Raw genomic sequence first — 26701 nt, forward strand, 5'->3', positions numbered from 1 at the left:
GAATTGCTAAACCTAAACTTTTTGATGCTTCTGATGTACACTTTTGGGAAATTTTCCAACCAAGTTGAGGACTGATAAGGAAGCTTGGTTATTATCCTAAGGGAAAACATGCTAAGCGTTGAACTGGCCAAGAAAAATGATGGATTTGGACCTGCCGCTTCTTTCATTGCATATTTGTACTATATTTAAGTGAAGGCAGTGTTCTCCCAAATGAATTCTCAAGCTACAGTATTTGACATAAATGGAAGAAAAGCAGATCCTTCCTACCCGTGCCATTACATGTGGAAAGCATGCAGATCTTGGCACAACTTCCTTCCCAATACTTCAAAGGTCTTGTCTCAGTCTTTCTCTTCCAGGAGGATCTGTCACTGTAGAGCACTTCCTTCAGTGTGACATGTATTCACTTAGCATTTGTCACAGCCCTCCTTTTTGCTTTGTGCTGGTGTCCATATTTCATCTTCCAGTACTTCTAATGAGCTCATCACCATCTCTTCTTTGTCCTTGTCACAAGCCCATTCTGTTACTTCCTTTGGATGTCTTACAGGCATTTCAAGTCCCTATTCTAAATGGAACCCATGGTCAAGGCGACTTCTGCTGGAAGCGCTCTTCCAGTTGATGGCCTATTCATCCTTCTAGTTACTGACTATAACTTCTCTAACACCATATATTCACACATACTCAGTCCACTAGAAATCCACAGTGAACTCAGAATCTATCCCCTTTTCTTATTTTTTCTTTTTTCCCCTCTGCCTTCTTCCTCTCTGTTCTTCTTTCCTTCCTCCTCCTCTTCCTCCTTCTTCTCTTTGCTCCTCCTTCCTCTTCCTTCCTCCTCCTCCCCTTCTTCCATCCTCTTCTTCTTCCTTCCTCTTCCTCCTCCTTCCTCTCTTTCTTCATTTTTCAAGACAAGGTTTCTCTGTGTAGCCCTGGCTGTCCCGGAACTTTCTCTGTAGACCAGGCACACCTTACGGGATTATAGGTGTACACCACCATTCTTCGCTACTTTTTTCCTATCTTGACTTATATCTTCCCTTCCTCCTCCATGGCTCAAAGTCGGATCTTTGTGTCGTGAGTACTGATCTACCTGCTTTTGTCCCTACTTCCTTCAGAGTACAGCCTGCAAAGAAGGGCATTCTGATATCTCCTACTTCCTGTGCACAAAGTGTTCTGTTGCTCCTAATGCCACAATAGATAAAAGTCCATGGTGAAGGTTAAATTTGCCTTTCTTTCTTTGTTTCCATCATCTCCTTCTCACTTGCTTTGCTCCAGCCAAATGGTTTCTTGTTAACACATCAGATGCTAGGGCCTTCTATCCAGAACATTACTCCATTGGAAGTTACTGCTCTAAGACTCTGTCTCCCTTCAGTTTTTTTGCTCAATGTCATCTAATGTCCCCACCTTATATACTGTTAAATACCATTTGCTGTCTACCCCTAAAGCTCTTATCCTAGCCATTTCTCCCTATTTTCACACAAAATTATAATATTCTAGTATGTTCCACAACTTTCATGGGTTTTTTTTTCTTGTTCTCAGTTTTACCCTCTGCACCTAACACATGGCAGAATTTAACTAAATGTTTTCCTTTTTCTTTTTAAAAATTTTTTATTAGTTATTGTATTTATTTACATTTCAAATGTGTTATCCCCTTTCCCGGTTTCCCCTCTGCAAACCACCTCTCCCTCCTGCTTCTATGAGGGTACTCCCAACTCACCAACCCACTCCTGCCTCACTGCCCTAGCATTCCCCTTTGCTGGAGCATCAAGCTTTCATAGGACCAAAGGCTTCTCCTCCTATTGATGCCAGATAAGACCATCCTCTGCTACATATGCAGGTAGAGCTCTGGGTGCCCCCAGGTGTACTCTTTGGTTGGTGGTTTAGTCCCTGGGAGCTCTGGGGGATCTGGTTGGCTGATATTGTTGCTCTTTGTATGGTGTTGCAAACCCTTCAACTCCTTCCGTCCTTCCCTCAACTCCTTCACTGGGGACCCTGTGCTCAGTTGGCTGCAAGCATTGGGAAGGCTCTGGCAGAGCCTCTCAGGAGACAGTTAAATCAGGTTCCTGTCAGCAAGCATCAGCAATAGTGTCTGGGTTTGGTGGCTGCATATGGGATGGATCCCCAGGTGGGGCAGTCTCTGGGTGGCCTTTCCTTCCATCTCTGCTCCACTCTTTGTCCCTGTATTTCCTTTAGACAAGGGCAATTCTGGGTTAAAATTTCTGAGAATGGTAGGTGGCCCCATCTCTCAACCAGGGGTCATGCCTCACCTCTTGATATGGTCTCTACAGGTTCTCTCTTCCCTTTGTTGGGTGTTTCAGCTAATATCTTCCCTGTCAGGTCCTAGGAGCCTCTTGCTTTCCTGGTGTCTGGGACTTTCCATTGGTTACCCCTAGTTCCCTATCTCCCATTGCTACACACCTTTGTTCAATTTCCAGACCCTCTGTACATTTCCCCCATCTTCTCCCACACCTGATCCTGCCCCCTTTCCCCTCTCTTACTGTTTTTCAAATTTGTGATTTAGCTGTTTCTAGGGACACCTTCAACCTCAAGAATTTTCTTATATAAAGACCCTGCTTAGAAAATCCTCATCACTTCTTTGCATCTCACCGATCACCCATTTCTCCCACAAGATGGCAGTCTCTACTTTAAATACAGGCTGTAGTGGCCTCAAATTCAAGACTCTAGCTGGTCCCTGCAGAGACAGCTTGACCTGGTGGACCAGCTAGCTGGAAAGTTCATAGACTGTGTATCCTTATCTTAAGAGCCAGATGTGTTGAAGGAATGGTAAAATTTAGGGTTTGAGCCTCCCACAGGAGTGGCACATTATAAAGGTAGAAATGTGGTTCTTATGGGAGTGGTGGCAGCCACATTCTGAAACCCAGTGAAAGCTGTCAATATAAAAACTGGGTTTACAGACCCAGAAAGACATATATAGTATGTACTGGCTTATAAGTGGATATATAGCTGTAAAATAAAGAATAATCGTGCTACAATCCACAAAACTAGAGAGGCTAAGTAACAAGGAGTGCTCAAGGGGTGACTCATGAATCTTCCTGGGAAGGAGAAATAGAATAGATATCAAAGGTGAGCTGGAGATGGGTAAGTATAGGAACAGGATTAGGTCAGGGTGAAGATGAAGGGAGAGGGAACCTGGAGAGACAACTGAAATTGGGGTGCATTTGGGGGGTGAGATAGAAACCTAGTACAATGGAAACTCCCACAAATCTACAAGAGTGACCCTAGACTTCTAATAAGGGAAGATATGGAACCTGAATCAATCATCTCCTGTAACCAGGCAAGACTTCCAGTGGAGAGATTGGACCACCAACCCAGCATTTGACCTACAATTCTTGCCTACAAGATGTGTTGGGTAGAAGTGGCACAGAAATTGTGGAAGTGGCCAACCAATGACTGGTCTAGCTTCAGACCTATGCCATGAGAGGGAGCCCAGCCCTGACACTGCCAAGAGGGCCAGAACCCGAAGGCTGGATGACCAAGAGACAGACATAACCAGGAAAAAAGCAAAAAAAAAATGATATTCTATGATATTCTGCTATACTTGTATGAAGGAGAGAGGCTCCATCCAGTAAGTAGCTATGGAAACAGATGCAGAGGCTCACAACCTAACATTAGGCAGAGCTCAGGGAATCCTGTAGAAGAGGGGGAGGAAGATTGTAAGAGTCCGAGGGGACAAGGGCACCACAAAACTAACAGAATCAACTAACCTGGGCCAGTAGGAGCTCACAGAGACTGAACCAGTGATCAGGGAGCCTGCATGGGTCTAACCTAGGCCCTCGGCATATAGTTATGGTTATATAGCCTGATCTTCTTGTGGGACTCCTAGCAGTGGGAGCAGGGCTTGTCTAAGCTTTGGGGACCCTTTTCCTCCCACTGGGTCACCTCATCCAGCCTTAATTTGAAGAGAGGTCCTTAGTCTTATTGTAACTTGATATGCCATGTTTGGTTGATGTCTCTGGGAGGCCTGCTCTCTTCTGAAGGGAAATGGAGGAGAAGTGGAAGGGGGTGGTGGAAAGGCCTGGAAGAAGAGGAGGGAGGGGATATAAGATATGAGAGAAAATTTAATAATAATAATAATAATTGGATTTAACAATCATATATATGTTTCCCCTTAATTCAAGACCTTACCTTTTCCTTCCCTGCTGATATTATTCTAGCATCTAGGCATGACCGTTCAGTACTAATCTTGTACATCTCCTGAGACCTAGAATCATGTGAATCATTTTTTTTTTCTTTTAGAAGCAACCCTAATAGAAACATAGGTGCAAAGTTTGGATTTTCCTGTAGGGGGCAACATTGTCTAGCAAAGACAACAACATCTGGCCTGCAAGGCAGTTCTGGAGCTGTCTAGTTGGCCATGGACAAGGCTAAGTTGCTCTGAGCTTCTTTACTTCTAAGTAAGAGACATAGTGTCCTCCGCTGGCTAGTGTGAGCTTTTGATGTGAGTATGAGTCATTGGTATCTTGGGCAGTGTTCCGCTCACAGGAACATTATGGCACGGTCACAACTGTCCGACCTTTCCTCTGTTGTTGCTTTCTGCCTTTGCTCACCTGAAGTCAGCCAACCTTGGAAAAACTCAGAGGAAAGGAAAGGCATGAGAGGTAGTGAGTGGTGGGAACAGATCGAGTGAAGCTCTGTTGGCAGGAGCAGAGGAGTAGAAAAGAGGATGTACGCGTTGACCTCCAGTCTTGACATGTGGGCTAACTTACTCTATACCAAAACCGTAGGACTCCATTTTGGAAAACAAGGAAAAAACCTGCCCTCAGACTAAGATCCTTCTTCACCAGGAAAGTCATTGTTTCAGCAAGTCAAGAGGCTGAGAGGGGCTTCTTGTGAAACTTCTGTCCAGTGCACATACTCATGAAGGCATCTCAATTGTCATGGGCCTTTGGACTCTTTTGTATCCCAAGATTGCTCACTAATGTCTAGACCAGTGGTTCTCAACTTGTGGTCTCAATCCCTTTGCTGGGGAACAACCCTTTCATAGAGGTCGCATATCAGATGTTCTGCATATTAGATATTTATACTATGATTCATATTAATAACAAAATTACGGTTATGAAGTAGCAACAAATTATTTTATGGTTGGGGTCACCATAACATGAGAAACTGTATTAAAGGGTCTTAAAGGGTCGCAGCACTAGGAAGGTTGAGAACGACTGCTTTAGACCGTAACTTAGGACCACTGGGAGCATCCTATCATTGTGTGGGCTGGGTTTGTTGCTCTCTGTAAGAAGGAAACATTCACAGCAAAGGTTCGTGGAGGGGAGGGGGTTGGCTTGGTTTTAAGAGTTTAAGGGAAGGTTCAAGGAAGCTGGCTTTTCTTGAACAGTGTCATGGAATCAACAGGATGAGTCTAATTCTCTGATATGAAATCTTGATAAAATTTTTCTCTACCGGGCTGGAAACAAGATGAAGGCCTAGGTTTGGATAGTTAAGATGCAGCAATCACTTCAATCAGGTACAAGGAAGGACTCAGCATCATTTCTTCATGTTTGTGATTTCTTTTGGTTTGGTTTTGTTTTTGTCTGTATTCACATTGCAATCTACCATTGCTTTATCTGATGTTGGTGTTGTGTCACATTGCTTGTGGTGAATTGAAGAGACTTCAGATGAGGATTGGGTATGAGGTCACATTGTTTGTGCTCTCTGAATCCAGAGCTGTTTGTCCTTCATCTCCCAGCATCTCCACAAAAACCCTGTCCATTTCCTGTCCCTGGGAGGAGGAGCTAAGGCAACTAGCTTTGCTACCAGTTGTCTTACTCTGAAGACAGATGAAAAGAAAGAAACCAGGGAACTGTCTCAGTCTCCTTATCATCTGGATGCTAGGGACCAAACAAAACCTTATTTCTCTAGGCACTTAGCAGGATGCCCTTGAGTATACTATACTTATAGCATCCGTTCCAGAAAATGTATTCCAAATCTGGAAAGTATGACTTTCAGAAAATTCAAGCAAAGTGAGGAATTCTGGGAAAAGAAAATGGAATCTTCTGGCAACACAAAGAATCAGATGACTTTACCTTCTGTTCTGATCTAAAAAGCATACACCTTATGCAGGAAAGAAAGGGGGAACTCAGGGACCTTAGTAGAGTGCACCATCTGCTTTTCATTTTGTTTGAGATCTTTCATTTCCCTTCTCCTTGACCTTGCTGGCAAAGTCTGGGCCTGGCATCCCTCTGTGGTTTGTGAGTGACTTAACAAGGACATATTTTAAAGTTGGAAAAGAAAAGTTCATTGTAAAAGGGCCACAGGCCTCATTCCTTTCACATCCTTGGGCTTCAGGATGAGGGATGGACACCGAGGACAGAAATGGTTTATTTGATAGCATCCTGGACATATAAGACTTATGGCACCCCCCCTGAAAAATATGCAACAGAGGAATGAGACAGCCTACATGCACATTGACTGATGGTCAGACAAAGCGATATACTGTTATACAGTGAAATGTTGTTCAGCCTTTAAAAGAGAGGAAATTTAATACATACGTGGAGGTTTGAATGGGAATGACCCCCACAGGCTCAAATATGTGAATTTTTGGTTTCCAGTTGATCTATTTAGGAATGACTGGGAAGTGTGACCTTATTAGAGGCGTGTCCCTGGGAGTGGGTTTTAATGTTTCAAAAGTCCATGCCAGACTCAGACTCCCCCCGCGGCCCCCACCTGCTCCTTGCAGATTAGAATGTGCATTCTTAGTTACTGCTCCAGTGTGATGCTCTCTGTCCTCTGAAACTCTCCCTCTGAAACCCTAAGCAAGCTCCCAATTAAAAGCTTTCTTCTATCAGCTGCTTTGGTCATGATGTAACCTGATCATAGCAGGAGCAACCCTAATTAAGATGTAATATAGCTGGGAACATCATGCTAAGTAAAATTAGTCATCTACAAAGATTCCAGGTTTGTGAGATGCCTATCAGATTGAAGGAAATAGAAAGAATTGTGGTAGCCAGGGACTGGGTAAAGGATGGGTGGGGTGTTAATACGGATGAGTTACAAACATCATGACTATTTACCTGAACACTTAAACAGAGTCAAGATGGGACAGAAGGTGTATCTCAGTGGTAGAGCACTTGTCTAGCATGTGTGATACTGTGTTTAGTTCCTAGTACTAAAAACAAAACAAAACAAAACAACAAAACAAAACTACCCAGTACTGTTAGGTGTCCTAGTCCCGAAACTCATTAATTCTGTTATTATAACCAAAGTAGAGTTTGCATCTTGATGATTGCAAACTAAAGACATGCACAGCTGAGAAATAAGATCAGAGAAAGAGTTGCTGCAAGCAGCAGGCTCAAGAAGAAAAGATAGTAGACACTTTGGGGGCATGCTTAGGTAAAAATTGTGAAGCATATTTTTGCAGGATTACAGTGGTGGATGAGAACAATTTTGGGGATACTCACCTTGAATCATAAAGATGGTAACCAGTATCACTTGGCATGCTCAACTGTCTTTTAAAAAAGAAAGTTTTACCTGGAAAAAGGAAAGGATATTTTAAATGTCTTACTGTAGAAGTTTGTCCCTAAAAGTTAGATCTTAACATTATTTTTAATTTGTTACAAGTTTAAAAAAATTTTCAAATACATAGAGAAATTTAAAAAGTATTAGAAAACAAAACAACAACAACAATAACAACAATAAACAAATAAAACAAAACATTATTTCCTGGAGCAGCCAGGAAAAAGACATATAAGTGCCCAGAGCTGCTCCCCTGAGTGAATATGTGAAGGACAGGGGAAAGAGGGAGAAGAGAGAGTACTTAGTGGAGAGACAGAAGAGAGGAGGGTGGAGCTGAGCAGATCATGCACTGTAGAGAGAAGTGGAACTGGATAGCAGTTAGAAACAGGCAGACATGAGGAGCCATGGTGATGTCTGAGCCTGGGTGCTACCAAGGGCCATGTCTGTTTCTGTGGCACTGCTCCAGCCAGAGTCTGTGCTGATGTCTGTAGCCAGAGTTAACACCAAAGACCATGAGGATGTCTCTTCCATGGGCTGCCACTTAAGGCCATGTTGATGTCCAAGCACTATACAAGGCTGGCTCTGCCCTTGCCTGGGCACCATGGGAGAGCTGGCTCTGGTGCTGAGGATGCTGAAGAGCTGGTCCCAGTAGAATGAGTATGGGAGATCTGGCCATGTGTCCCTCACCAAATGCAGCACTCAGATCCCCACATCTCCTCCCCTGGGCAACATCGTATAACTGGTCCTGGTAATGAGAGCAAGGGTGAGTGGCCAGAGGGCATGTGAACAGGAGAGCTGGACCTGCCCCTGGCTTGGTTAAAGTAGGAGAGTTGGTCCCAGTGGTACATGCATGGAAGAGCTGGTGAGCTGACCAACTCAGCTTCCACCTAGGCCCAGATCCAGGGGTCTGAGTTGGCCCACCGAAACATCCACCCCATCTGTGAACTGCTGGAGCAAATGAAGAGGCTGGTCCTGCAGATCCCGAGCTGTGGGCACCCCATGACACAAGGTGACAACAGGATAACTGAGAGGAGTTCCAGTGAGGGTCCAATGATGTGACAAAAGCTAGAGGCTTTGGGAAAGACCAATCAATGACTTATTGCAATGAACATTTGCAAGGAAAGATGTGTGGACAAATGCGTATACTGTGGTATACGCAATGACATGCGGCAACTTCCACAGCAAGATTTTTATTTAATTCATTTTATTTTTTGTTCTCTTTTCGGTAGGGGGAGGCTGCCGGACTGAAGGGTAAAATGGGTGGGTTTGGCATCCATGGTGTGAAATTCACAAAGGACCAATATATTTTTAAAAATTCTAAAAACCGTACTTAAAATGTATGCAAGATGTTTTTGTTATTCTCTGCAAATTACCAACTCTTCCAAGAATCAAGCCTTCCAAGTCGTGTTCAACAGTACTACTCCAGTCTTCTCTCCTGAGCAGGCAACCCTCCTCCAGTGGGTATCTTGAATCTTTATTACTTCTTGTACAGGATATAAGACCTAAGAGAAGCATAGAAATAATTTGTGAAGGGCGTGAGTGTCAGCGCTTAAATAAGAGTTTGCTGATGAGAAGGTCTGCTGTGTGGCAGGGTCTCAGGGCAGGAAAACTGCTCTTTCCCACCACGCTTCCAGAATTGGGAAATGTTCTCTCCTTCTTCCATCTTCTTCTGTTTCAAGAACTGCAGATGCTCCAAAGGAAAGATGTAGAGATTTTTATGACGGTTGGGATTTAGAACAGAGAGTTCTTGAGAAGGCCACTGCATTAATTACCAGAATGAAAACATAAACCCTGGAAGCCGGGGAGCCGCCAAACGTCTATTTTCTCAATTGCCTGTGATGGCATTCTATAAATTTTGATTGACACTAAAGTACATGATGTCATCACTTTTCCTTTTTATGTATGTAAACGGTATGGAAAGAGAGGGCACTAATGGTTTCCTGGCATCGTTTTCAAAGGCAGGTGCTGATGAACTTAAGCTTCTCTGTCTAGACTTTGGAAAGAAACCCCATCGAACCTTTCACATTTTCATTTGTATCCACTGATTCTCAACCGGAACCAGGGTCAGAACTGCCTGGGGTGGGGGTGGGGTGGGGTGGAAGTGGGGGGTATGGATGCCACTGATGATCCTGCCCAACATTACCAAGCCCGCCTGCAGTGACCCTACCTACTTAAAGTTTTAATATGACACAGAGTAATTTGACATATTTATGAGCGCAATGTGGCATTTGGCCTATGTATACACTGTATAATGAACAGAGTGACAGACAGCTCTATCGCCTCAGGCGCTCATGACTCCTGTGTGTTGGGAACATTTGGTCCTCTCTACTAGCTATTTTGAAACATTGCCCTTACTGGGGGCACTAAAGAACCTTAAGGACTTTATTTTATACAAGGTGTAGTATGAGACAGAAAATGCTGGTGGCTTCCTGTTTTCTTCTTAATGTTATTAGATGCTTGGGTCATTTTAATTTCACAGAGCCTCAGCCCCAGGTAATTTCCAACTCACAGGGACATTTTACATGGCTAATAGGATGGTGTCAAGAACTGACTGCCCCTGAGTACATGATTCCAGATGAAGGGTATTTCTTGTTGCTATCTGTGTTCCAAAAATATTTTAAAAACTTTTTCAATGTCTTTCTTTTTTTCTTTTAATTATTTTTATTTTATATGTTTCTAAGATTGATATTTATTTTATATGTAGAGTTGTTTTGTCTTTTATATATGTTCATGCACCATGTATGTGCAGTGACTGTGGAAGCCAGATGGAGGTGTAAGCTCTGGAAACTGAACACACAGTTGGGAGCCACTGTGAGCCATCTCTCTCCAGACTCTTCAAAAATATTTTAAAAATCTGTTTTCCATCTTTCATTTTATAGAGATCATAACTGCCGGGAAATACTGAGTACATTCAAAGGAGCATTTGTTTCCAAGAACCCTTGCAACATCACAAGAGAAGACTATGCCCCACTGGTTAAATTGGTCACTCAAAGCATACCATGTAACAAGGTAATGAGGGCGAGTAATTCCTTTTAAAATTGAGAATGAAAGTCAGAGGGAAGACATCTGAGGACCAATGTTAGGAGGCAGACAGAAAGGAGACCTTGGCATAGGCATCATTTGATTTGGCTGGTGGGGTCGGAATGGTGGTGGTGGGGCTTTGGAGAACTGGTGTACCATCAGTTTAGGACATCTGGGGAAGGAAGGAAGAGAGAGATGGGGACACAGAGGAAAGACAGAATCTAGCATCAGTTCCATCCACACAAGCGAGAGTAACCCAAATTTTTGTAATTATGGAACTTTCCCCTGGCTTCTGCTAATAAGAAAGGAGTAAACCACAACACAAGGCGAAGTTCCATTAGAAGAGCGATTTTCTTACATCTTCTTAGCTCTTCAGAGCCATCCTATGGAGGTGAGGCGCAAACCAGGTAAAGAGGCTTTAAAGTGACCAGCTGGAATGTAAATAGGAGACATGGAGTCGGAGAAACCCAGTGTTTGGTTCTTTGAGTATACTGGGAAAGGTCTACCACAAGTTACAACTCTTACAAAGCCTGTGTTTAAAAGAAAATTCACATGTCCAAAACTAAGTGAAGTCCCCAAACCCACTCACAATTATCAGTGCTCATCCTGTGGTTAGTGAGCTGGAGATTTCTGGGGCTGTTTCCCCAGGAGCCTCAGTACAGTGCTCTGAACAGAGGAGGTCTGTGGTAGACAATAACAAAACTGAATTTATATTAGTGCATGTCATTTATTCTGATGGTTTCTATATTTTTATTTATAAAGGTATGTATGTATGTATGTATGTATGTATGTATGTATGTATGTATGTATGTATTATGGATTATGTATTGTAGTGCTGGGGAAGGAACCTAGAGCCTCATGTGTGTTAGCACTCAATCTACTGCTGACCCACATCTCTAACTCTTAGATTTATTTTTGGACCTACTAAATTGTGGTTTTGTTCTTTCTCAGACTCTCTTTTGGAGCAAATCCAAACACCTGGCCCATCAGTATACTTGGATCCAGGGAAAGATGTTCACCCTGGAGGACACCCTGCTGGGCTACATTGCTGACGATCTCAGGTGGTGTGGAGACCCTAGTACTTCCGGTAAGGATCTGAACCACTTAGGATGGCTCAGGGTGAGTGGGAAGGGAGCTTTGAGCTGCAAGGGAACTTGAAAGGTCAATAGGCATATACTCTAATGCCATCAGTGACCTTAGTGACAAACTGGGCTCTAACAAAACAAAATAAATCACTGTCCTCTTGAAATACAAGCTTTGGGGTTTAGGGTTGATCTTCAAGGGATAGGTATACATATAGGTGAAACATCACCATAAGAGGGGAAGCAAGAGAGAGTGAAAAAAGCCAAGGTCATTTTTTTACTCCTTTTTGTGATCACTAATCTAGTCCCATCTCCCAATCTCCAGAAAAAGTCTTTAATCCATTCATGGATTAAAAATCCATTCATGGATTAAAAATCCATTCATGGGGGTAAATTTCCTCATGAGCCCAACTCCATTTAGAGGTCCCATCCACAAAACACATTGCAATAGAGAATTCAGCTTAATGTGAACATTGGTGAGGCACACTCTATCAAGCCACAGTGCTAAGGCTGTGAGGTAAGACATCCCCAAATCCAGTTTCTCCCTCACTTTCCCTCTCTACATCCTTCCTGTTCTCCCCTTTTCCTGCCTCTTCCACTTTCCTCTTTTCCCTCCTCCCTCTCCACTTCCTCTTTCTCTTCTGCACTTTTAGCAAGAAATCTCCTCCTTAACCTTTATATATGTATTTACACACACACACACACACACACACACACACACACACACACACACAGACACATATACACGTTATATATTCTTGAACATAACTCTAAGTCATTTTTTAAAAAAATTTAAATTAAAATTATATATACTTTTTTATCTGTACAGAGTAATGTTGGATATAAATAGACATAGTGAACTGATTGTTATCTGTGAGCTATTTAACATGGACAACTTTGGGTACCGTCTTAAGGTGATCTCTTTCTTTCCCCTTCATAGCCAGTGACGATCTAATAGCCTAGAGTGCCAGCCATCTGTGCATCTCCCCTCACACTGCCTTAGTCTAGCACCATCACACCCTCTCCATCCTGCTGGGAATACTATAAGGTTTTACTGGTCACTCTTTACCCTCCTAGGTCAGTCTCCATCTGACACCATAGAGTTTTTCTCAGAGTGAAAATGGGATGATGTTGATCTCCCTCTAAAACCTAACAATCTCTCTTTTGACTCTAGGCTAATGGTCTAAAGACCTGACCTCTGTGTTTCAGATGCCTCACCTTCTCATTCCCTTCTCCATCCTCTTTTCTGATCAAAGCTCATCATGGCTCTTTGCCTTTGCATGTGCCGTAGGCACAAGATGCCCTTCTTTTTAGAGTCTGTCTGAAGACAGTGATTCTTCTTCAAAGCAAATTTCAACGTGAATTTTTTTCTGGTAATAGGGCACAACCGAAGTTAATCTGTCTCTGATTATTTGACTTCACTACATCACATGTCCTATGAGGCAGGGCTCCTACCTGATTCAACCCTCTATTTCCAGAACCTAACCTTCAGTAAATGTTTATATATATATATATATATATATACATATATATATATATAAACATTGCATATATATATATATATATATATATATATACATGCAAATAACCTTGAGAACAGTGTCATAGAAAGCATGCATCTACTCTATACTTTGCACCACACTAAGGGCTGAACCTGTTTTGGTAGGGTTGACTATAGAAAGCCTGAGATCACCTGAGCCCCCAAATTTATGAAGATTGAGAAGGAAACTCTCCATAAGAGAGAATTGCCAGGAATCAGAGGACTATCTGGGGGAAATTGTCTTCTTCCCGAAAAGGCCTGGCCTTCTCCCTAAGTGTTCCTGGACTCCAGGGGAGTGAGAGGGGCTGGTGTCTTTAGGGTGCACTTTTGTTGCCATTTCCCAGAATGGTGAGTCAAACCCCATCACAGTGTTCCTGTCTGGGATCTGGACGGGGAGGTAAAAAGTTGGAAGGAAATCAGGGGACACTTAGTTAAATTGGGTTGAGCTGTGTCCATTCTCCAGCCTCTGTCTTGGCACAGATGCTGTTGGAAAGTTCTCCTATGGGGATTGGACAGCCAAGAACGGAGCCCAAAGGTACATTTCCTTTCCATTTAACTGTTTTCTATAAACTATGTGTTTTAGATATGAACTATGTCTCTTGCCCACATTGGAATGAAAGCTGTCCCAACAACCCTATTACTATGTTCTGGAAAGTGATTTCCCAAAAGGTAAGACCCAAATAGCTAAATTCTAGAGTTTTGACTGAAGAGACTGTTCAGTCCATGACTGGTTGACTTCTAGCCCTTTGGGTGTGTGTGTGGGGGGGGGGTACAGATCATTTTAGGTGTGAAAGTATGAGAGGAAAACATGCCAGAAGATTTTCCTACACAACTTCAGAACACCCAGGAAGGCTTGGGAGCTCAGGGGAAGAAACCCAACCCAGTGAGGGGGTGACACTCACTGGCTGCATCTACCAGGATGCTAGGCTTGGCTTAGTCCTGGGACCCAGGTATTGACTTGATTTCTGGAACAGACTTAATAATTGGCATTTGTAGACCACTTGATGTGTGTCCAACTCTTTGCAGGAGTTAAGAACTCTAGCCTCACAACAACCATATGAAACACCATCAATATCACGACTACATGTAAAAATCTTTTTTAAAATTTACTTAACTTTATTTTTATATGCATTGGTGCTTTGCCTGCATGTATGTCTATGTGAGAGTGTCAGATCTTGGAGTTACAAACATATGTGAACTTCCATATGTAGTGAAGTCACTAGGATTTGAACCCAGGTTCTCTGGAAGATCTGTCAGTGCCCTTAACTGTTGCACTATCTTTCCAACCCCCAAAACCAATTTTCTTAGACATTCTTTAAGACATTTAAGTCTGTAAGACATTCTTACATTCTTTATTTCATCTTCACCAAATGGAAATTAACATATACCTAGTCTAGACAGCTATTGGTGCATTCAAATAAAATATCAATATCTTGTTAAGTAATGGAACCCACCTATACAACAAATGTTTATTGAAGACTTACTGCATGTTTTAAAAACTCAAAGACACTGTATATTTTTGTTTGCTTGCTTTTACAGAGAATGTTTTCCATTTGTGTTATCACTTTGGGATATGTTTTACAGCCACATCATCTCTGAAACCTCCTACAGCAGTTCATGTTTTATATAAACTAAATGCTTCCTTGTATCACATCTCAGCCTTGGTACCAAGGCTAAGATGCTGAGGGTGATTGGAGGCACCCTGGCTTCTGAGACACTGTGCACCTGCACCTTGTTCTAGGATCTCTTTGAGGAAGACAAACAAACTAGTCCCTCTTTTTGACAATAAGGATAGTTCTTCTTACAGGTTTGGATTCCCAGATCACCTTGTTAAGTTGTGTGACCTTGAGGCCAACGGTGCCAATGCTTACTTTGTGTCAGAGGACTTGTGAGAATTCTCCTTTATAGGGTCTAGGACTCTTCTGGGTCAATGCTTAATGATTAATCATAAGAATTAGGACTAGGTCCCTCTGTGGTTACACAAGTACCACTGGACTTCATAATAAAGCTCTAAATCTATCTGTAGTGTAGAAGTCACCCGAAGAATAAAGTCCAGGTTCCCCAACAAAGTACAAGGCCATCTATGAACTGAATATTCAATATCGACTGCAACTTTCCCCACAAACTACTGTTCTCCTAAACCAAGGGCCCCTTCCAGTCACAGCTTCACCAGTGGAGTCCTGACCGCTCTTTGGGATGTGGGTTCTGTTTGCTATACAGCACTTTCCTAGTGTCCAGTGCAGAGTATCTTCTTTTCTCCTGCCATCCTTTTCATCCCTGAAATTTTACTGAGTAAAACATACCTGTGTCATGCACTAGGTATAAAGCACTGAAAGTTCTAGAAGCACATAGGAATCCAAGCTTTGTTCTCACAAAGCTCTTCGTACTGACGGCTAAAACTGTTCAACCCGCCATAACAATGAAATGTTGTTAGGCAACGTGCACAGATGTCGTGGAAGAAAACCCAAGTCCCAGAGGTCTGTCTCCGAAGGAAGCTGAGCAGTACTCTGTTCACATGGTGACCTCCTGTGCTTAGCATACCTCCCAGCTGAAAGTTGGTTGCATGAAGAAATAAAACTCCTTGTTCAACCATGTTCTTTTATTCAAGCACCACTCCCTCCCTCTTTGTGCCTTTCTAGAACCTCAGGATCACTGCCTCTTACCTGGGCTTCCCTTTCTACACTGTTCCATCTCCCTAACCCCTAAACTGTCCACCTTACTTCTGCTAAATAAGATGTAGCATCTACAGAACATGACACCAAGTGAGTGCTTTCATTCATGCAAATTGCCATGGCTGCATTAAGAATTCATACAAAGTAAATTCTTCCAATGGCTGAAACTATTGGATAGATTCACCATCCTTGTACTAGAACTAGGGAGGCTATTCTCTCTCCCTCTCTAGTTAGTACTAAGTACTCTTTGGATGGAATCGCTGAAGAATAATGATGAACTTCCTTTTCTTCCACCTCTTTCTCTTCCTCCTCCTCTTCCTCTTCTTCCTTCTCTTCTTGGTTTTGGTTTTTGACAGGGTTTCTCTGTACAGCTTTAGCTGTCCTGGACATCACTCTGTAGACCAGGTTGATGCCAAACTAGCAGAGATCCAACCACCTGCCTTTGCCTCCCAAGTGCTGGAATCAAAAGTATGTGTCACCACTCAGTCTGGCTGATGGGTTTCTTTTTTAAGTTTGCAGAAGATGCCTGTGGTGTGGTCCAAGTGATGCTCAATGGGTCCCTCCGTGAGCCATTTTACAAAAACAGGTACTCCTTTCTTTTCTTTGTGCAAGGGTTAACTATCACAGCTACTATAGTCTCCTATTGGACATGGCATTCCTAGAAAGGATGTACTTTCCATGTTTCATATCAGTCCTGAAGTGTTGAGCTTTTAAAAGGGAAAGCTTATGGATTCGCTTCTTTCTGGGTCAGTGTTTGGTCTGGTTCATCTAAGATCCTCCAAAGTTCCTAAAGGCCATTGCAGGTTCCCAGTCATTGCCCTTGACTTTTTGAGGTCTCACAGAATTTTCTCAGCTTTCTTTCCCCCTGCATTCTGTGCTCTCATTTCATCGATACTGTCTACCCTGCCTCTACCCATCTCCCTGTTAGCATCCTCACCATGGCTCTCTCCTGTGTGAAGAGCAGGAATCCCATGTCACTGGAACATCAGAAACCATGCAGGGCTGTGATCCTCCTCCTCCTCTTCTGGAAGTGTTTGATAGCAAAGCCCTGTAGTGATATAATGGTGAGGACACCAGAGGTCCTTATACATACTATATGTGACCTTGTTTTTTTTTTTTTTACCTTATAGCTTGCATATTTATTGAACAAATCCTACTAAAATAGCTAAAATACATTGGGTACTTATGAGAGGACCACGTTACAAAAGCCTGCATTTTCGGCAGCGCACACTGCAATTCTACATAATGCCACAAATGCACAATACTGTTTCCTTGCTTTATTTACATAGCTGATATACCTACCCTAACAGAGGTGGGGGTAGCGAGAATGAACAAGAAACTCAAGCCAGAGGGGAAGCGAGAGAAAGAGCGAAGAGGGACAGTGCATGCATCATTGGTGTTTAACAGTCAGAAGCGCAAACAGTTCAGAACAAGGCCTGCCCTGTCAAAGGAAGAGCCAAAGACATTATATAAAAATTAAGGTGGGCTTTCAGTCTGGCTAACACAACAACATTCTGTGAGGAGATGGCATTGTCAGATTTTATTTTTGTTTATCCATTTCATTGGGAGCAAGGACAAAAATGTAAAATCTACACCTTGCTTATCAAAACCACCCCAAAAAGGTGTTTTGCCTTTCATCATCACCACCACCACCACCACCACCAACAACAGCATCGTCATCACTATTGTAATCATCATCTTCATCATCACTATTTTGTAAAGACATTTTTCCAATTTCAACTTTGGGAAAGGGATAATTTTCAAATTCCTACTCAAATGCCAGCACTTTGGATTTTTTTTTCCCACATGGCACTTATTAAAAGAGTGGACTTTTATCCCCCCTCCCCCAATATCTAGTCAAACAAAAAGAATCCAAAGAGATAACCTCAGAACGCCTGGAAAAAAATTATTGCTTTTCTTTTTCTAAGTCAGGCAGGTGAGGCTGCAGAAAGGAAGAGATCTGGTAGGTCAATTACAGTTTTGTGATTGCTCCCGCTACCGTGACTGCACATCCACCAGGGCCAGTCACGAGAGGACAGCCTCTCACACTCTTGGTAGCATCCATTCAACCTACAACACTGAAGAAGAAAGCCACACTCAAGACACAAGGAAAACAAGTCAGTCCAGTCTAGAGAAGAACATTCCAGGAAACAAAGTACCAACACCTTCTTAGAACATGGAAATAAAAAACAACTCCACCAGAGCTACCTCGCCAAGGAGCATGTTGAAAGTCCAAAATAGCACCATTCATCAGTGTCTCAGGCCCTGTGGCAGCGTCTCAGTCACTTACCACAAGGAAACAATGAGTTTCAAACTACTTCTATACATCAAAAGAGCACATGGGTAAAATATAGATATACAAACAATTGATGAACATAAACTACTAGGCTTGTTACATCTAAATGAAGAAAGAAAAACTGTGGGGGGGACTCTCAGCCTCTGCAAGAAGCAGTCGGGAGCTGTGTGATGAAAGGCAGGAGTGGACCAGTCATCTGAGCGCAGTAGGAGTTTTGAGTTGTGGAAGACATTGTTGTAGCGAACCAGGCCTGAAGGCCCACCTGTAGGGGGTTGTAAACGTGGATTCACAGTGTGAAATTCTGAGCGTTTTCACTTGAGTCAGAATGATTAAAAACTGGTTTGATGAAACCTATTTGTCCACTGTAAATTCTCTAAAGCCAGGCTTAGAGTCCCATAGTTTCTTCTTATAGTTGATGATTTACACAGAAAAAAAAAACCCATATATGATACCAAGACCTCATCAAAACCCCATACACCATATTCAATACAAATGGAGGTGGGAGGATTAAAAAGGGTGGAGGTAACTGGTAGCTGGAGAGGTGAATTCACGGCTGCCTGGTGGAGTCAGCGAGGCAGCACCAGTCTCCTCCATCTTCTTGCGGTTCACTTCCTTAGGCACAGGAAGTCTTCCCTTAATAAGACCTCCCTCCATTTCCTTGTATGGAAACGGTTCTTGGTTGACCCAGACCAAGAGTTCCGGGTAGTAAACCATTTTGAGAATCTTAATAGTCTTGGGCTTCTATTCTCCCTTTCTTCAGTCCAGGGAGACCAACAGACAAAAGCCCCGCTCCCTGTTCACTCTCTGCTTTCTACACTAGGCAGGAATCGGCGGCTCGCGGCCCCGGCCCCCCCCCCCCCCCACCCTCGCTGTCGCTGCCGTAGGGCACAGGGCCCCGGGCTATATGTGACCTTGTGCAGGCATCTAGCCTCTAGGTTGAGGATGCATAGAAAGAAAATGAGATAAAGTGTGAACAGTGTTGAACTCCGTGCCTATTGAAAACTCTCTAGTACATATTAGCTCTTTTTTTTTCTTTTTCATTTAATCCTCAGGGCTGAGTTGGCCCACACTCAAGCGTTCCTTCTCTGGCCTCCTTCTTGTCTTAGTTTCTATCATAATCATGGTCTTATTCTCTAATCTTTCTCTGATGAGAATGCTTCTAAAAATGAGAGCACATATTAATTTTCTCCAGGCACTGTAGATACCCTCAATTAATTGTTCCTTTCTTTTGCTTTAGTATTTAATATTATAAAGCCACATTTACCTTTTTTCCTTCTTCTGGACCTCTTTTTTTTTTGGGGGGGGGGGGGCTTTGGGTGAAAGTGCTGGTGTTCAAAATCTCACCCTCTGATGTTGAAGACCCAAGTCCCTGCCTCAGGATGGGTAGCTGTCCACACTAACAAGAAAGGATCTAGAAAGATGTTGTTGAATGGACAGTCTCTGTTTCTACCTAGCTCTCTGGTAATGCTACTCTTTGCGCAGCAAGTATTTTTTAATGTATCAGTCAGCATCGATGTATAGTTAAAACTCTTATCTTGAAAATCTCATAACCAAGAGTCATGTTGAAAGAGGAACAGTGGGAAGCAAGGGAGGTTCTCTTTAATCGTGTGCAGCAGTCTGGATTGTAACAGGAGGTATGGATGCCCTGAGCTTTGCCTTGAGGTCAGTTATTTACCTCTTCTGTTTCAGCACCTTTGGAAGTGTGGAAGTCTTTAGTTTGGACCCAAATAAGGTTCATAAACTACAGGCCTGGGTGATGCACGACATCAAAGGAGCTTCCAGGTATGTTATTGCTTAGTAGTGGAGTGATGGTCTATGACTCAGCCTGCAGAAGGAATCCAAGGTCACGGGAACACACTGGGAACAGACTGGCTTAGCAAATGAATGGGGCTTACACACTTGGCCCTCCTTCTAGTCTCTAAATTCTGTCTCCACAAAGGACAGTGACTGCTGCACACCTTTGCTCCTGGTGACCAAAGAAGCCCCAGAGAGGGATGTCTGCCTCACCTCTACTCAGTGCTGCTTCAAGAGGCAGTAAGAGAGACTCAGAGAGTGTATGAAATAGCTTATTATTTGAATATGTTCTTCCCTAGTAACGCATGTTCAAGCTCCTCCATAAATGAGCTGAAGATGATTGTGCAGAAAAGGAATATGATATTTGCCTGCGTGGATAACTACAGGTAACTGATTTCTTGGGAACAAAAGAGCTGTGTGCGCTGAGAGGGCTTTAGGGATCCTCTCAGGCCTTGGTGGTGCTCTCACTGGTGTGACACATGATGGTCTCTGCCCTGCCACCAAACCTAGCTTGTTTCCCTAGCCAATGGCCTAAATCTGGCTGGCTGTCCTCCGTTCCCTGCCTCCTTGCCTGCCAGCCCTAAGTGATGTCTTGACTTACAAGCTGACTGATGCCCAGAGTACACATTTCTTTCTTGCTTTACTGCTGTATTTCAGAGGAGCAGAAATATGTTCTGCCAGGGCCTTTCTCCCAAGTTTTAAAATCCCTTGACTGGCTATAAATTTGCATGTGAAATCTCCTTAGTTAGATTCAGATGTAAGTATCTAATATTTGGCAAATTTCCACATGAGAGTCTAACAAGATTTATCATTCTAGATTAAAAGCAAAACTGATATAAATAAATTCTTGAAGAAAATTTACCATTAACCCATGGGCAGGTATATTGTCTTTAAAGTAACCTTTATCTTTAAAATGTCAAGACCCCCTCATAGTTTTTAACTATGTTGTGACCAATGATACAGGCAGGGACATCTTCCTCTACAGAGAAGCACTTTTGGAGCTTTTCCTATGAGGAATAGCTTCCACCAAAACTAAAGCTTTATGTACAAGCTAAAGAGTAGGAATATATATTTTTAATCTCTTCATGTCACCTACCATCAAAGATAGGCTTAAAAGATGGATGGCTCATTTCCCAGATGACCCAAGCTCCTATCAGCTCTCTGTTCTTTGGAAACTTCCAAAAATGAAAACAACAACAACAAAAACAAAAAAACAAAGACAAAACCAACAAAACCCAAAAACTCTCAACATGCATCAGTTAAGTGCAAAAACAAAAGAAAAGATCAACTATAAGAGAAACTCTCTAGGTAGCTGACTAAGCTAATTCATTCACAGATAGTTTGCATCAAAAAGAAGAATTGGGAACAAAACACCCAGGGAAGGAGTTACAGAGACAAAGTTCGGAGCTGTGATGAAAGGATGGACCATTTAGAGACTGCCGTATCCAGGGATCCATCCCATAAGCAGCTTCTAAACGCTGACACCATTGCATACACTAGCAAGATTTTGCTGAAAGGACCCAAATATAGCTGTCTCTTGTGAGACGATGCCGGGGCCTAGCAAACACAGGAGTGGATGTTCACAGTCAGCTATTGGATGTATCACAGGGCTCCCAATGGAGAAGCTAGAGAAAGTACCCAAGGAGTTAAAGGGATCTGCAACCCTATTGTTGGAACAACATGATGTACTAACCAGAACCCCGGAGCTCTTGTCTCTAGCTGCATATGTATCGAAAGATGGCCTAGTCGGCCATCACTGGAAAGAGGCCCATTGGACTTGCAAACTTTATATGCCCCAATATGGGGGAATGCCAGGGCCAAAAGAATGGGAATGGGTGGGTAGGGAAGTGGGGGGCGCTATGGGGGACTTTTGGGATAGCATTGGAAATGTAACTGAGGAAAATATGTAATAAAATATTAAAAATTAAAAAAAAAAAAGAAGTACAGGAAGACTAGGTGAAGGTTGAGGAATGTAGAGCCTGTGGCTTTGTTAGCTCACATTTTATGAAAATGGCAGTCTTTTTAAATTACAAGTTAGATACTTACCTAAAGCTTGCCTTGTGTAGGGGGAGCATGGTCCTCTCACAGTGGCGTCCAACCCTCTTGAGGAAGGTCCCTGAGTTCTTTGCTGTCAAATGCTTTCACCCAGAGGTCACCAGGATCTGAGGAAAGAAGAATACTCAGGAGGGAACTGTGTGGGCCTGGTCCCAGTGTTGTCTGGGCATCAGCTGTTAAATACTTGTGACACATCTGAGCCAGTTGTTTGTTTTTAACCTCCACATATTACTGTTGTACACTCTTCTTGATACTTATTTCTATGGTCTTACAAGTGAACTGCAACTAACTTGGCACATGCTTTCAAGTCTTTTACTCCTGGGTCAGGTCTTTCTCAATGCTGTCTCTGAGCTCAGATGGGTGTGGATGCTCAGTGGTTAATCTTTGGTTGCTATGATGCATCTTCCTTCATTGACAAGTTGGACCATAGTGACATCATTTGGTCTCTTGCCTCTTAAAATTTTTGTCACATTTTTATTTATTTATTTATTTATTTATTTATTTATTTATTTATTTATTATATGTGTCTGTATGTATGCACACATATGTGCACATACCATAGCCTTCGTGTGGACATCAAAGGACAACTTGTAGGAGTCAGTGCTTCGTTCGAGCACATGAACTCTGGGGATCAAACTCTCAGGTGCTCTCAGTGAGCACCTTTGCCCCGTGACCCATCTTGCCAGCCATCATCCAGTCCCTGACTTCCTTTCTTTCTTCTCTCTCACAGGCCTGCCAGATTTCTTCAGTGTGTGAAGAACCCTGAGCATCCATCGTGTAGACTTAATACGTGAAGGATCTGGATATTAGATCACCTGTAGCCTGGACTGAGATGAAGGGGCTCAGAAGCAACACTGGTGGAAAACTGAAACTGTCAGGGAGAAGTCTCTACTACAGTGTTAACACCAGAGATGGAAGAGCTTCCCAACACATTATGACAAAATTACATGATCAACTTAATACTCTCTGTGTACTACCAACATTCAAGAAAAATTACTCCATAAACCAGAGTTAAACTTCTATATTGTTATATTAGTCTAACTTTCTCATGTGGTGCTTCTATATTGTTTACATATTGCTTACATCCTTTTATCCCTCTTTTAATGATATCTCTCTCTCTCTCTCTCTCTCTCTCTCAATGAGGCTGAGAATCAAACCAGAGAACTTTCAAAAACATGGTGGATAAAACTATATACCACTGAGCTAAATCTTCAGCACAGCTGATAACATCATTTTTACTGAAAAATGGCCAATCAAACTTCCCATTGGACAAAGAAAGTCAAATGTCAAGTATATTGAAATGAATGACCTTTTTTTTAATGTTTTTTCATTTTTCCCACAGATATTCACATGATAAACCTGAGGTCATAGGGTCATTATAGGGAAGGTGCTGTGTGGGCACCATGCCCTGTGCTTTAATCTTTAACCCAACATGTCCCTGATAACTTTGAGCATTCTTTTCTTTTCTTTTCTTTTCTTTTCTTTTCTTTTCTTTTCTTTTCTTTTCTTTTCTTTTCTTTTCTCTTCTTTTCTCTTCTCATTTTTTTTAAAACAGAAGAAAATGGAGTTTAGAGAGATAATTGATTTTCCTAAAGTCACTTTCTTAGGATCATGGTTACATCTGGAATTAAATCAGTTCTGTCAAAGTCCACAACATATGATGGTTTTTTTCTTTTCCGAGCTTTTATTGCCAAATTGGTAGCCTGTGTTGTTGTCTAGCAAATGCTATTGCATTAAATTGAATATAATAGAATCTGAAATGTGATCTTTATGGAAGATCTCAAAACTAATTACTTGCACCCTCTTTCTCTTCCACTTCATTCTTGGTGCCTTTTATAGGCAGTCAAGAGTTAACATATATTTGGTGCTAATATTGGCAATTTATGTTTTCTATCCTTTTTTTCTTAGATCAGTCTTGCTCAGAATCATTAATTTTGTTATGTTGTTGCTATTGTTATTGTTGTTGTCTTTTTCAAAGCTCAAATCTTTAACTTTCCTCATTTATTAATTTAATTGAGCTTTAGTCTTTATTTTTAGAAACATAGAAATTTCTTCTAGCTATCTGGAATATCTTCAGTTTTTTGAGGCAAATGCTTAGACCATTGATATTTCAGTTTGTTTTCTACAGATGTATTTTAGGATTCTAGGTTTTTCCCTGAGCCCTGCTTTCGCTGTAACACTGAATTTTTGTATGCCTTAACTGTTTAGCTACTGTGATAGTTTTTGTATATGCTTGGCCCAGGGAGTGGCAGGATTAGAAGGTATGGCCTTGTTGGAATAGGTATGTCACTGTGGGTGTGGTCTTAAGACGCTTACCCTAGCTGCCTGGAAGCCACTATTCCACTAACAGCCTTCAAATGAAAATATAAAGCTCTCAGCTCTGCCTGCATCATGCCTGCCTGGATGCTGCCATGCTCCTACCTTGATGATAATGGACTGAACCTCTGAACCTGTAAGCCAGCCCTAATTTGTTGTCCTTTATAAGACTTGCTTTGGTCATGGTATCTGTTCACAGCAGAAAGAACCTAAGACAGTTACCATTCAGTTCAAAATAATTCTTGATTTTATTGTTATTTATGCCTCAGTACAGGAGAATGCCAGGGCCAAGAAGTGGGAGTGGGTGGGTAGGGGATTGGGTAGGGGGTATGGGAGACTTTTGGGACAGCACTTGAAATGTAAATGAAGAAAATACCTAATTTAAAAAAATCATGTAAAAAAAAAGAAGTACTCAAATGATTAGAAATATTTTGATATATGGTTAGAACAAATGGATTAAAATGTACAAAATTTAGATCAAGAGCTGAATACATTCTATGTATAATTGTCATATTAGCAATATGCTGTAAAAAGTGATCAAATTTATAAATAGCACCATATTGCAAGCCTACCACTGTGACCCAGCCTAAGGCTTTCAAAATATTTCCTACATCACAGGAAACTGGACAACAATTATGTAAAGGTGTAAATTTAAGGAGTTCATAGCTAAAATACATACATTTTTTTCTTTAAAAATCTTTGAATTTATAACAAGAAAAAATATGTGAGATAAAAAAAGAAATGTGATATTTACTTTTTAATATCTGGAGAATTGTTCAGTTTTTTTTTAATGTCTTTAGTAGGTATTAATAAACTAAATTGAGACAGCTCCAAAGAATTTGCTTGGTTTATTGAAAATAGCATGAACGGAGCCAGGTGCTTCTTCTGTATTCCTGTTTTGACACCAGTTTGTGATTGTTGAACAATATATCTGATTTCTAAACTTTTAAAAAGCTACTGAAAGACAGTAACTTGCTCCCTTACAGTATGTTGATGGTTCAGTCCATTAAATGCTTACTTTGTAAGTATGAGGGCTTGGATTCAATTCCCCCAAACCATGTGACAGTTAGGAGGCAGAAGCAGCTGAATCTCTGTGGGTTTGAAGCCAGCCTGAGCCAGGACAACCAGGGCCACATAGAAAGATGTTATCTCCCCTGCTACACACACCTCAAATAAAACAGTAAACAAAACAAAACAAAAACAAACAAAAAACAACTAGGTGAGTGGTGCACCATTGGAATCTCAGGAATGAAGAAGCAGAGCCAGGTTCCCTACTCCCTTCCTCACCCCCAGGCTAAGTGATAAACCCAGGTCTCAGAGAAAGACTTTTTTAAAATCAAGGTAGAAGGTATCTAACAAATGACAGCTGAGTGTGTTCTGTAGCCTTCCTGTGCATGGGCACACATATGAATCTGTGCTTGCCTACCCCCTCTCAAATATGGTGTTAGTGTATGATAAAAATTGTTAACCTGTCACAAAGCCTTGACAAGTTGGGGTTGCATTAGTTAGAATATATATGTTCAAAAAGGGTGGGCGGTACACCACTGGATTCTCAGTAATAAAGAAGCAAAGACAGGTTCCCCACTCCCTGTATGGGGGAGTGAGAATTAGATATAATTATATATATAAGAATATATATGTGTGTGTGTTTATGTGTCTCTGTGTGTGTCTACCAACAGAAGGTCCAAAAATCCAGTAGTTGTTCAGGCCATGAGGCTGGATATCTCAGCTAGTCTTCAGTATATTCCAGAATCCCAAAGAAGTAGGCTCCAATGCCAGTGGAAAAAATGGACTTGCTAACAAGAGAGAGAGAGAGAGACAGAGAGAGAGACAGAGAGAGACAGAGAGACAGAGAGAGCAAGCAAGCAAAGAGAGAATAAGCTTTCTTCTTCATTGTTCTTTATATAGGCTGCCAACAGAAGGAGTAGCCCAGATTAAAGGTGGATCTTCCCACCTCAAAGATCCAGATAAGAAGTGGTCTTCTAACTTGAAATGATTAATAATATTAATTATTATTATCATCATCATCCCCACACAAATGTGCCCAGCCCTTTAGGTTTTAATTAATTCCAGATGTAGTCCAGTTGACAACCAAGAATATCCATGCAGACCTGTTCCTCTCTGTCTTCCTCTGGTTGAAGATCCTGTTCTTTTAAGAGCCCATGTGGCTGTAGCCACAGTGGACACACAGTGGATAGCTCTCACTGGTGTCTGGACCACTAATGCATCCTTATAGAGAATTTAAGTTTTGACTTGACAACCCAGTTCTGACAGGGATTCAGATTTTCCCCAGCTTTCAGGTAGCTTCCCCTACAAAATGTCCACGGAGCCAGATCCCTGCTGGTCCAGCCTGCAACCTGGAGCTTTTGCATAAGACTTCTGGTTGCTAGATTGACTAATGTCCTTGCTCCAGAGAGTCTTTTGGAGGTGGCTGCTGTTCCAGAAACTACTGGGCCTTCACATCCCC

The 26701-nt window shown here is 42.0% G+C and overlaps 1 protein-coding gene and 1 pseudogene across 1 annotated transcript in view; one reads left to right on the forward strand and one right to left on the reverse strand.

Moving 5' to 3' along the window:
- Cd38 (CD38 molecule) overlaps positions 1 to 25072 on the forward strand; it is a 46416-nt gene extending 21344 nt beyond the window's left edge. The window contains exons 2-8 of the mRNA XM_021162655.3: positions 10338 to 10467; positions 11431 to 11566; positions 13685 to 13770; positions 16286 to 16359; positions 19759 to 19851; positions 20163 to 20249; positions 22649 to 25072. Coding sequence (XP_021018314.1) covers positions 10338 to 10467; positions 11431 to 11566; positions 13685 to 13770; positions 16286 to 16359; positions 19759 to 19851; positions 20163 to 20249; positions 22649 to 22712 — 670 coding nt within the window. The 3' untranslated portion in view covers positions 22713 to 25072. The remainder of the gene's footprint in view (positions 1 to 10337; positions 10468 to 11430; positions 11567 to 13684; positions 13771 to 16285; positions 16360 to 19758; positions 19852 to 20162; positions 20250 to 22648) is intronic.
- LOC147005137 (neuronal regeneration-related protein pseudogene) lies at positions 18199 to 18909 on the reverse strand (annotated as a pseudogene).
- Positions 25073 to 26701: the final 1629 nt, after the last annotated feature.

This window comes from Mus caroli, unplaced genomic scaffold, assembly GCF_978045245.1.
Source record: "Mus caroli unplaced genomic scaffold, Mus_caroli_1 scaffold_4, whole genome shotgun sequence".
Classification (NCBI taxonomy): domain Eukaryota; kingdom Metazoa; phylum Chordata; class Mammalia; order Rodentia; family Muridae; genus Mus; species Mus caroli.